Source organism: Schistocerca serialis, chromosome 3 (assembly GCF_023864345.2).
Source record: "Schistocerca serialis cubense isolate TAMUIC-IGC-003099 chromosome 3, iqSchSeri2.2, whole genome shotgun sequence".
In the NCBI taxonomy this organism is placed as follows: Eukaryota; Metazoa; Arthropoda; class Insecta; order Orthoptera; family Acrididae; genus Schistocerca; species Schistocerca serialis.
The window spans coordinates 19,727,673-19,740,497 of NC_064640.1; the positions used below are offsets into that span (position 1 = coordinate 19,727,673).

General features: G+C 37.7%; 1 protein-coding gene across 1 annotated transcript in view; it reads right to left on the bottom strand.

Moving 5' to 3' along the window:
• The window catches only part of LOC126469681 (tyrosine-protein phosphatase 69D), a 400,445-nt gene that overhangs the window by 360,827 nt on the left and 26,793 nt on the right, over nucleotides 1–12,825 (bottom strand). Inside the window, exons 2-3 of the mRNA XM_050096833.1 lie at nucleotides 7,436–7,586; nucleotides 4,241–4,377 (exon numbers count right to left, since the gene is read on the bottom strand). Of these exons, the coding sequence (XP_049952790.1) occupies nucleotides 4,241–4,377; nucleotides 7,436–7,586 (288 nt within the window). The remainder of the gene's footprint in view (nucleotides 1–4,240; nucleotides 4,378–7,435; nucleotides 7,587–12,825) is intronic.

Sequence of the window (12,825 nt, forward strand, 5' to 3'; positions counted from 1 at the left end):
CACTTCAGGCATTTGTGGTATCATCTCGTACGTATCTGTTTCTGCTTGTATCCACCGTGCATGCCTGTTATGTTGTACCGGGTTTGACCATATGTTGCTCCAGAAGTGTTCCATGTCTGTTATGTTTGGTGGATTGTTTATTTCAATGTGTGTGTTATCTATTGTCTGGTAAAATTTCTTTTGGTTTGTGTTGAATGATTGGTTTTGTTTCCTTCTATTTTCACTTTTTTTGTATCTTCTGAGTCGTTTGGCGAATGCTTGTAATTTCTGCTTCTTTTCGTCTAATTGCTCTGTCGCTTCTTGTTGTGAGATTTTACCTAACCTTTTTTGTTTTTTTCTGAGATTTCATTTCTTATAAATTGTGTTAGCTGTCCGATGTCTTTTCTCAGTTTTTCTATTTTGATCTGTAGCCTGTGTTGCCATGCTGGTTTTGTGGGTTTCTTCTGTGTGTTGGTTGGTTCTGATCTCTGCCTAGTGTGTATATTTAGTGTAGTGAGTGCTCCTATATATACCAGTAGTTGTAACTCTTCCATAATTGTGTTTTCATTTATTTTGTTGTGTATGATTGTGTTGATAGTTTTTATTGTTGTTTCGACTTGTGGGTTATTTGGCGGTCTATGCAAGAACGGTCTAAAGTCTGTATTTGTGTCTTTGTATTCTATATATGTCAACTGAAATTTTTCTTCTATATCTAACATGTGTGTCACTTCGTGTTCTATTTGTGCTTGTTCTGGTGGCTGTATTAAGATTTCGTTTTCCTCTGACTGTTTAATTGATGTGTGTTGTTCTTTGTTTGTTTGCTCTGGGATGTTTGAGTCCATTACTGTATTTTCTTCTTCTTCTGATTGCACATTATTTTGTTCCAGTATTTGTTGTACTTGTTGTTTGATGTTTTCTAATTCTGACTGGGGTATCCTGTTATTTTTTATTATTACACAGATCTGACCAGCTAGTCGTTGTTCTGTTAAAAATTTTAATTTTGGGTATCTGGTAATAAATGTTGTGTATACTTGTGATCTGTATCCAGTTGTGTTGGTTCCTAGGTTTGTTGCTTGGTAGTAACAGAACATGAGGTGTCGATTAACTTCATCTGACCATCTCATCCTCTGTCTTTGTTTTCCTTCTAGGGTGGTTGCAGGAAGCATATCCTGCAAAACACCTCTATTTGGATTTGAATCATTTTCCAGTTGGCTAGCAGTGTCGTTACCACTGTGGGCGGGCATAGGGTTCATGCGTCGTCCCCGATCATGACGGCGCTTGTCCGAGGCTTCTTTAGTTCTGTCCTGAACCAACTAATCACACTAAAAGGGGGGTTAGCCCTATTAGTGGTTTGTTCTTTTCGTCGCCTTTTACGACTGGCAGAACATACCGGAGGCTTATTCTTTTCCCGGACCTCCACGGGAATTATTATTATTATTATTATTATTATTATTCTTTTCTTTCTCAGACGTTATGTCTGGTTGAAAATGGAAAGTGACGTGGACCTTGATCAAGCGTGACTTCCTTTTAACTGTACGGTATATGTTACATTGCATTTAGGAACTTTCGGGTAATTGAACATGTGTCAATAATTACAGATTTCTGTAGTTGTATATGTAAGTTTGGATGTAGCTGTATTGCATTGATGTACTGGTGGATATTGTGTGGTATGACTCCTGTAGTTGATAGTATAATTGGTATAATGTCAACTTTATCCTGATGCCACATGTCCTTGACTTCCTCAGCCAGTTGGATGTATTTTCCAATTTTTTCTCCTGTTTTCTTTTGTATATTTGTTGTATTGGGTATGGATATTTCGATTAGTTGTGTTAATTTCTTCTTTTTATTGGTGAGTATGATGTCAGGTTTGTTATGTGGTGTTGTTTTATCTGTTATAATGGTTCTGTTCCAGTATAATTTGTATTCATTGTTCTCCAGTACATTTTGTGGTGCATACTCGTATGTGGGAACATGTTGTTTTATAAGTTTATGTTGTAAGGCAAGCTGTTGATGTATTATTATTGCTACATTGTCATGTCTTCTGGGGTATTCTGTATTTGCTAGTATTGTACATCCACTTGTGACGTGATCTATTGTTTCTATTTGTTGTATGCAAAGTCTGCATTTACCTGTTGTGGTATTGGGATCTTTAATAATATGCTTGCTGCAATATCTGGTGTTTATTGTTTGATCCTGTATTGCAATCATGAATCCTTCCGTCTCACTGTATATATTGCCTTTTCTTAGCCGTGTGTTGGATGCGTCTTGATCGATGTGTGGCTGTGTTAGATGATACGGGTGCTTGCCATGTAGTGTTTTCTTTTTCCAATTTACTTTCTTTGTATCTGTTGATGTTATGTGATCTAAAGGGTTGTAGATGTGGTTATGAAATTGCAGTGGTGTAGCCGATGTATTTATATGAGTGATTGCCTTGTGTATTTTGCTAGTTTCTGCTCGTTCTATAAAGAATTTTCTTAAATTGTCTACCTGTCCATAATGTAGGTTTTTTTATGTCGATAAATCCCCTTCCTCCTTCCTTTCTGCTTAATGAGAATCTTTCAGTTGCTGAATGTATGTGATGTATTCTATATTTGTGGCATTGTGATCGTGTAAGTGTATTGAGTGCTTCTAGGTATGTGTTACTCCATTTCACTACTACAAATGAGTAAGTCAATATTGGTATTCCTCCACGGGAATTATTATTATTATTATTTTTATTATTATTATTATTATTATTATTATTATTATTATTTTCGCTATGTCAACAATAACTTCATCATATGGTCTCATGGACACGAAAAGCTCAAAGAGTTCCTGGAACACTACAACATCTACAACCACATAAAGTTCATGACGTAAGAAGAGAAGGAGGGTTCCTTGCCATTCCTGGACATTCGTATCTGCCAAAAACCCAATGGGTGTCTCGGTCACAGAATTTACCGTAAGCCCATCCACACGCATCGGTATCTGCACGCCACCAACAATCACCAGCCAGCACCAAACAGTCTGTTCCGAGGACCTTGGGTCATCAAGCTGAAACCATCTCAGATGCCGAAAACCTGCCAAGGGAACTGAGCCACTTACGAAAACTTTACAACAACAGATAAACTTCACAAGTAGTTTCATCTAAACTGCAAAAGCAGGAGAAGACACAAGGAAGGCTGGATTTTTATTGTTTTGTGTTCAATAGTTGGGAAGATTAACCCGCTCCTGAAGAAACATAAAATTGACACAGTCTTCAGCAAAGATCCGGCAATTAATGAAACATGTGAAGGTTGATGTAGGGCTCAGAACACTTGGAATATACAAAATACCATCTCAGATGCAGAAAAGCTGTTGAGGGAACTGAGCCACTTGAGTAAAGTTTTCAAGGAAAACAGTTACAACAACAGACAAATTTTGTGAGCTGTTTCATTTAAGACCTCTGAAGGAGACAAAAAGAAGACTGCGTTTTTACTGTTCTGTGGCTCAATAACAGGGATAATTAGACAGCCCCTGAAGAAACATCTTCAGGCCTCCAGTAAAGATCTGGCAACTATTGAAGCCTGTGAATGTTGATGTAGGCCTCAGAACACGTAGAATATACAAAACAATGTGTGGGTGTGGGTAGTTTTATGTTGGTCAGACTGTCCACATTATTGAACTGTATCGCACAGAACATGAAAGGTGTTACCACCTATGCTACCAGGAAACCTCAGCTTTAGCTGAGCATGCACTGGAAAACAGACACTGAATGGCATTTTACAATACTACTATTATTAAATGGACCAACAGCTTCTGAGGTAGTGTAGTACATGAAGCAACATAAATTAAAACATCAGACAACAGCCTCAATAAACACGGTGGACTGCAGCTGAGTGTGGCCTTGCATCCTGTGATTGGGGAGCTGAAGCAGGCACAGCGGTCCTGCCACCAAAACATCGCCTTATATGGAGTGGGACTAGGCCCCAGTGACATCACTGGCGGCAATGCAGCTATACAAGCACAGCAATGGCATTCAGATGACAGTCAACTAATTTCTGCCAAAAGCTTGTGGGCAGTTAACCACTTGACACAGCTTGGAACCCAAGAGTATTTTGTTAATGTATATCGCCGTGAAGCATGTATTCGTACAAAACAACAACAACAACTACTACTAGTACTACTACTACTACGTCAGGTTAATCATTACAATCATGTTTTAAATAGTAACAACATATGATAAGTTATTGTGTCATGGCATCATTGATGAAAGAGAAGTAATTAATTAGTCATCACTTACTTGTAACATTTAAATATATAGCTTGAGACACCTCATCCTCTCCTGCTGATGCAAAACATGTGTAGTTGCCGGCATCACTCATATTGACGCAAATTACTGTCAGTCTGGACTCATCTTCAACTCTATCAACAATATGTCTGAAAAACAAAATGTATTTACAAACAACTTTAACTAATTTCAGAGCCATAAAAAAATTATGTGTGTAATTCAAAATTTATTCTTCTTCTATTCTTACTTCTCCTACAAATCATTGGTTATCAGCCCCCTTCTCTCCCTGATGAACGGAGAGAAAAGGCAAAAAATAAACACACCAGAAAAAAAATTTCATCCCCAGAAGATGGTGCGCTGACAATATGTAACACTTACTTTTGCCTTTCTTCAGGTATGTCATATCTAGCTGAGCCCACTCATTGATCCCAGAATGAATTTTTCACTCTGCAGTGGAGTGTGCACTAATATGAAACCTGCTGGCAGATTAAAACTGTACACCGGACTAGGACTCAAACCCGGGACCTTTGCTTTTTGCAGACAAGTGCTCTCTTGGTACAGCACTTGCCTTTGAAAGACAAAGGTCCTGGGTACAAGTCCCAGTCCAGTGCACAGTTTTAATCTGCCAGCAAGTTTCCCATTCACTGATGATTAGATTCTGTAAGGCTACCAAATTGAGGGGATGTTGATTGCTCTGTTTACCCTACAGTACCACTATGCCCCAGATATTTTCTATGGGATTAAGATTGGACAATTTAAAAAGACAGTCAACATCCAACAGGGTGCCTGTGTATTCATCAAACCAATAATGTATGTGTGTAGCCCTGTGGACGTGGTTGTCATCTTGGAAGACTAGAGAGCACAGAACGTACTGACCACGAAGATTTATAAGAAAGGGCAACACTTAGTCACTAAGTGCTGAAATAAACGTCCTAGTTCATCTTCATGGTAATCTCAATGAGTAGGTCCACATCATGATAAGCAAAACACACCCAAACCATCACCAAACCACCTCCAACGAACTACACCTTCAAAACACTCCAGATTAGATAGCTCTTTGTTTAATTAATGCACAGGACACCTCACATCATTTCAAAAGAGAAAACTACAGCTCCTTGGACCACACTGTATATCTCCAGTCAACTACTGTCAAGTTTCTAGGTTGTTTAGCCCACTGAGGATGTGCATTTTTATGTTCCAATGCAAGCAATGGCCTTTCCCAAGTTACTCCAAATTCAATTGTCCATTGCACTCAATTCACTTCAAAATTTTAGTTCAGAAATTGGTTAGCATGGACACTCACTCACTGACAGCAGCATTTCCTGTTGGAATTGTCACTGACCTTCGGTCCCTGTCGTTTACAGAATTTTTTTTATTCTTTTATTTTTTTAATTTTTATTTATTTATTTATTTATTTTTTTTTTTTTTTTTACAACCACATTCTTACACAGTGTTACCTGATGTGAATAGTAGACCATTCCTTGTATGCACTTTGGACAATCTGTGTTAATTCACCACAAATAAGGCAACTTTATTCATGGTGTAGTCCTGGGAATGGGCAAATATGACAGCTCCTTTCTGCCATTCTGTCATGCATCCACGTTGACCCAGCTTACTGTACCTCCCTACATACACTCAATATTCCCTGCTCGTCCAATTTGGTATGGGTCCCACACACTTGAACAATGCTCGTTCTAGGATGGGTCACACAAGTGATTTGTAAACAATCTTTTTTCTAGATGGATAGCATTTCCATAGCATTCTACAAAAAACTTAAGTCTGCTACCTGCTTTACCCACGACTGAGCCTATGCGATTGTTCCACTTCATGTCCCTACTAAGTGTTACACCCAAGTATTTGTACGAGTTTACAAAATTCCAAATGTGAGTCACCAATATTATATTCATAGGATGGGTCAACATGGATGCATGACAGAATGGCAGAAAGGAGCCATCATATTTGCCAATTTCCAAGGACTATACCATGAATAAAGTTGCCTTATTTGTGGTGAATCAACACAGATTGTCCAAAAATTTTGCATTTTTGAACACTGAAAGCGAGTTGCCGATCATTTCACCACATCAAACTCTTACCAAAGTCAAACTGAATATCTGTACAGCTTTGTTAAGGCTGTGCTTCATCGTAGATAACCGCATCATCTGTAAAAAGTTTGAGATTACTGTTAATATTGTCTGCAAGATCATTACTATACAACATGCACAGCAAGGGTCTCAACACCCTTCCCTGGGGTACACTCAAAGTTACTTCTACGTTTGTCTATGACACTCCATCCAGGGCAACATGCTGCATCCTCCCAACCAATAAATTCTCAATCCAGTCACATATTGTCTGATACCTCATATGATAAGTATCAGTCAATAATTTTCTATCTATATTTCCAATTAATACAGACTTTGTACTTCATTTGTACAGGACAGCTCTAACCTTCATATACGCTCTGTTTCCTCATTTCCTGACTTTCCTTTTCTCAATATATTCCTTTTCTGCCTTATGTTTTTTATTTATTCTGTTACCCATCAGTCTCTTGGTTATATTTGTTTCTCCTCTATCATCTCATTGGTGCATCCAATAGTATCTATCTATATTTCATTCCAAGTAACATGCTGATCATTATCAGCTACGATTTTATTCAATTTCTCCATAAAAGACTCAATTTTTTTGTGATTCTTCTTTGAAACACTTCTTTTTTGTGATTCTTTTTATTTGTATCAGCCTGACATTACGCTTCATGAAACAGGGATTAAAATAATGCAACATTTTAGTGGCTCTTAACATAACAGACGAACTTAATCTTTTATGTTATTGGCACAATAATGGACATGACTAACATTATCACTGTAACTCGAGCTATTATTTGTGATCCATTCACACCACAACAGAGTATGTATTGTACACTCACACAAATCAAGAGAAGGCACAGAATAAGTGTGTTCTGAAGTTCATTTCAACTAAACTAGATGTTTTAAGCTTAGTTTCAGTCTAATAAGTTAATTAATGTATGGCACATAAAACAACTATGAAAAACTTATGAATGAAAACATAAGCACTTGACAATAACAGTTTTCTTTTTTCATAAGTTTGAAATTGTTCTACCAAGCATGGACTGGAGAAATCATCAAACTATAAAAATAGTTTTTCACATATACCTTTATGTTACTTTATTTCAGGACACAATTTATGACTTACCTATCATCTGAAATGCTGATGTTAACATCTTCAAATTCCCACCATACACTGCTGTTTGAGGGATGCACCTTGCATAAGAACGTTGCATTGTCACAAGCACTAACCCGTTTGGAAGTTAATTGTATATCAGTAATTTCAACCTTCTTTAAATCTGCAACACACACAAACAAATTTCTTGTAACATAATTTATCAGTCATATTTGTAAAAACTGATCAGTTGTATGGAATACATATCATCACAGTATTACCATGTCCACACAACAAACCCTGCGTAAATAAGTATATTGCACTGAATATAATGACAAAGGCTTCAAGACCTCAAAACTTCACACAACAGGACCGCATACAGTGAACAAACAAAGGTACGCCACGCATCATTTCTATATTGTTAATGTTGACTCAGTACACAATTAAAGAAGAATCATACAAGGAAAGAGATGAAAGGCATACCTTAAGACACTGATAGTCAACCTTTTTTACCTACTGTCCACATTTGTATGTGTTTTAGTAGTAAAATTTTTTAACCACCTACCAGCTGCACAGTAATGGTAATTTAGAAAGTAAGGAAATGACTTTAATTTATAAAATTTATAAAGCAATTACAGCAAGCTAAAGCATATAATAATAATTACTTAACAAATACTTCATATCAAAATTTCATGGAAACTTAGTGAAAATGTCTTAAATCCCAACCACCTGCCACCCATCATGAAAGCTTGAATGACCACTAGTGGGCAGTAGGGACCAGGCTGACTACTACAGCCTTAAGAAGTATCAAGCATTCAGGTACTAGGAACCAAAACATATTGGGTGCAATTCTACACTAGAAAGCAGATACAGGCACCATACAAGGAGTAACATGATGTTTAACTGTCTCTAGAATGACCCATGGAAGTAATGATAGTTAAATATTCTGAAGAGAATTGAAGCTGAAATAATCTCAAAACCGATACTGGCAGGTTAGATTGTATGGAAAACAGAAATTAGTATGGATAAAGAAAAGGAAAAACCAAGGGAAAAGGGAAAAGGAAAAACCAAGGGAAAAGGGAAAAGGAAAAACCAAGGGAAAAGGGAAAAGGAAAAACCAAGGGAAAAGGGAAAAGGAAAAACCAAGGGAAAAGGGAAAAGGAAAAACCAAGGGAAAAGGGAAAAGGAAAAACCAAGGGAAAAGGGAAAAGGAAAAACCAAGGGAAAAGGGAAAAGGAAAAACCAAGGGAAAAGGGAAAAGTAAAAACCAAGGGAAAAGGGAAAAGTAAAAACCAAGGGAAAAGGGAAAAGTAAAAACCAAGGGAAAAGGGAAAAGTAAAAACCAAGGGAAAAGGGAAAAGTAAAAACCAAGGGAAAAGTAAAAACCAAGGGAAAAGTAAAAACCAAGGGAAAAGTAAAAACCAAGGGAAAAGGGAAAAGTAAAAACCAAGGGAAAAGTAAAAACCAAGGGAAAAGTAAAAACCAAGGGAAAAGTAAAAACCAAGGGAAAAGTAAAAACCAAGGGAAAAGTAAAAACCAAGGGAAAAGTAAAAACCAAGGGAAAAGTAAAAACCAAGGGAAAAGTAAAAACCAAGGGAAAAGTAAAAACCAAGGGAAAAGTAAAAACCAAGGGAAAAGTAAAAACCAAGGAAAAGTAAAAACCAAGGAAAAGGAAAAACTAAGGAAAAGGAAAAACTAAGGAAAAGGAAAAACTAAAGAAAGAAAGACTAGAAAGGAAAATGGCACTGAATTTTAGGCATTACATAGAAGATAACTTGTTAGAACTGTACTTTTGTATCACATTTTTGTTGCTAACTACAGAAATTTGCCAAAATACTAAGATAAACCCAGCTGAGACAGCCCCAGACTTACAATTGACAGCACAAAAAGTGACGGCATAAAATCGCAGCCAGAGTCGAAGTATAGTAAAGCACTGATAGGAATAAAATGCAACATGGTATTTTTCAGGATTATGCTGAGACCATGCAGAAGTGGAATTATTACTTGAAATATTACGCATAACTTCTGTCTGAATTCTATAAATATTCCAGAAGATGATGATAAAATACGCTGCAGTGGCTTATGTGAAGCCTTAACTGGCAAAGTTTTGCTGCTAATTACTACAGGTGAGTAGTCACCTTAGTAGGCTTTCTACAAAAATAGGCAGTAGTTTGATTCCATGTTTAGAGGCACTTTTTCCTATTTTATGTTTTCCTCCCTTGTTGTATGACACACATACTACATAGAAAACATCCCTCTTTTCCGATGGTAAGCAGTTAGTTTTCCATAATAGATGTCATAGGTTTTAGGCTTCAGGTCAATGAAGATCATCTGTAGTGGCAACATCTGCTGTTAGTCCACCCATACAAGAAGAGATTGCTCTGACTTCTGCAGATGACGATGATGTAATAATAATAATAATAATAATAATAATAACAACTTAATTCTTTTAATAGTGTTCAAGTCAATAGGCCTTAGTTTTGGAAAAAAAACACATAAATGTAATGCATATTGTTTCATATTAACATTAGAAAAAAGTCTCTTTCTAAACTTTGTCTTGGTAATATGACAAGTGAAAAACTCAACACACACAAATTTTCTGCACTGTGAATAAAAGTACATTTTGGCTCATACAATAGTCACCAAAAACAAAACATGGATTACAGTCATGAAGACAAGTCAGTAAATAATTAGTTAATGGTAAGAGACTGCCTGAATGATAATATAAAACAACACATACTAAGATTACCTGTAACTGCATATTATAGTAGCCAAACAGGAAGAGCCTTACTAACAAGACACAAGGAACATATCCCTATTAAAGTTGGAGATGTCACGCGTGGTTCGACATTCGCTGAACACTTAGTGCAAACGGCTCACGCACCCAAAACTCCGGATAATACTCAGCTATTGCATTGCGAAGTGAAGGGTGCGAGGTTGTATATTTTGGAAGAAATGCAAATTTTTAAACACTTATTATATTAAAAAATTAACCTCCTTAACGACCAGCTGCAGCTGGGAAATAAAAACTTTTTTGAAGGTTTCCAATCGTTATTCCATCTGCCATAATTTTAGGGAGTAATCATTATACCCTTGCCAACATGGTTTTAGCACTCCCATTTGCTGAATAGATGGGATTATCTAGTATTTCAAACCCGTAGTTATCCTCATGCGGTCAAGTTCGATGATTAGGCCAAATATGCTAAGTTGGCTTAAAATAGTTAACGCATTGCTCCCTTCACTTTTGACGTCCAACAAATTATTACAAATGTTAAGACAGTTGATACATCTTTGTTCCTTACAGGATAACATATACATCAATTCGTTAGCCGCACCTGGTTATGCATAAAATTTAAAGTTGAGGAGTACATGTTGGTACCAGTGTTAACAAGTACGCACGACACACTATCGCGCACGCGCTCTCGAGGCTACAGCCAGTTCCAATACATCTGTTGCTGCCGTACTGCGGTCGCGAAGTGGGGCCGAGGCTGTTTCCCAGCTAAGTTATTGAAATATGACAATGTATTTGACATTGTCCATATGGACAAATTGTAGTTCCTTTTATTTTGAAGAAGGTTAGGTTATCCCATCTGAAACCTAGGTAAATCTAGGTGAACATTGCAACTGAGGCTGTTGTTAATTTAAAATTAATATTAATACAGTTGGTGACAGGGCCGCGAAATGTTAAAAATATTAAAATTCCTACCTTTTGACTAATTTGGTGATTTTATGTAGGAGCAGAATTTTCTTGGGTTCTTAGTAAAATCTTTCGCTAACGTATTGTGGTGAAAGTTACTATGTGCTCTGCATATCATCTTTTTATACACTGAAGAGCCAAAGAAACTGGTACACCTGCCTAATATTGTTTAGGGCACCCGCGAGCACGCAGAAGTGCCGCAACACAACGTGGTATGGACGTGACTAATGCTTGAAGTAGTGCTGGAGCAAATTTATATTGTGAATCACGCAAGGGTTGTCCATAAATACATAACAGTAAGAGGAGGCAGAGATCTCTTCTAAACAGCATGTTGAAAGGCATCCCCGATATGCTCAGTAATGTTCATGTCTGGGGAGTTTGGTGGCCAACAGAAAAGTGTTCCTGGAGCCACTCTGTAACAATTCTGGACGTGTGGGGTGCTGCATCGTCTTGCTGGAATTGCCGAAGTATGTCGAACTGCACAATGGCTTCATGTGATCAGACAGGATGCTTACATACGTGTCACCTGTCAGTCATATCTAGACGTATCGGGAGTCCCATACCACTCCAACTGCACACACCCGCACCTTTACAGAGCCACCACCAGCTTGAACAGTCCCCTGCTGACGTACAGGGTCCATGGATTCATGAGGTTGTCTTCACACTCGTACACGTCCATCCGCTTGATACAATTTGACACGAGACTCCATCAACCAGGCAACATGTTTGTCATCAACAGTCCAAGGTCGGTGTTGACGGGCCCAGGCGAGGCATAAAACTGTTTCAGGCAGTCTCAAGGATACACATGTGGGCCTTTGGCTTCAAAAGCCCATATCGATGATGTTTCGTTGAATAATTCGCATGCTGACACTTGTTGATGGCCCAGCACTGAAATCTGTAGCAATTTGTGGAAGGGTTGCAGTCCTGTCATGTTGAACGATTCTTTTCAGTCATCGTTGGTCCCATTCTTCCAGGATTTTTTCCGGCCGTAGCGATGTCGGGGATTTGATGTTTTACCAGATTCCTGATATTTGCAGTACACTCCTGAAATGGTCGTATGGGAAAATCCCTACTTTATCTCTACCTCAGAGATGCTGTGTCCCATCGCTCGTACACCGACTTGTGCAAACTCTCTTAAATCTTGATAACCTGCCATTGTAGCAGCAATAACCAATCTAACAACTGCACTAGACACTTGTTATCTTATATAGGTGTTGCCGTTTTTCTTCTTCTTTGCAGTATGAATAGTTTTTCTTCACCCCTCATCCCACTCCATGTAAACTAAAATTGATTATGATTCAGAGCACCGTGTGTACCCCGCGCTGTATTTTGGCTGTTTACATATCTCTGTATTTGAATATGCATGCCTACTGTACCAGTTTCTTCGGCACTTCCCGCATCTCTCTCTCTCTCTCTCTCCCTCTCTCTAAAAAAAAAAAAAAAAAAAAAAAAAAATTGAAAATGCAACAATCTCTGTTTCCTCAGAATTTTCCAGCATAAAAGCTCTCCAACCATTCTTGATGGATTGATTTATTAACTTAAGTAAGCATTGTTGCTATGATGATACCACAATCACTATTCTCTCTGTCTAAATTAACACTGTTCGTAAGGTCAGGACTATTAGTATGTACCAAGTCTGAAGTATTTCTATTACACGTCAGTTGTCAAACTAGCTGCTGAAGACAGTTTTTGGACAATGTGCTCAGCATAACTTTACACGACAGTC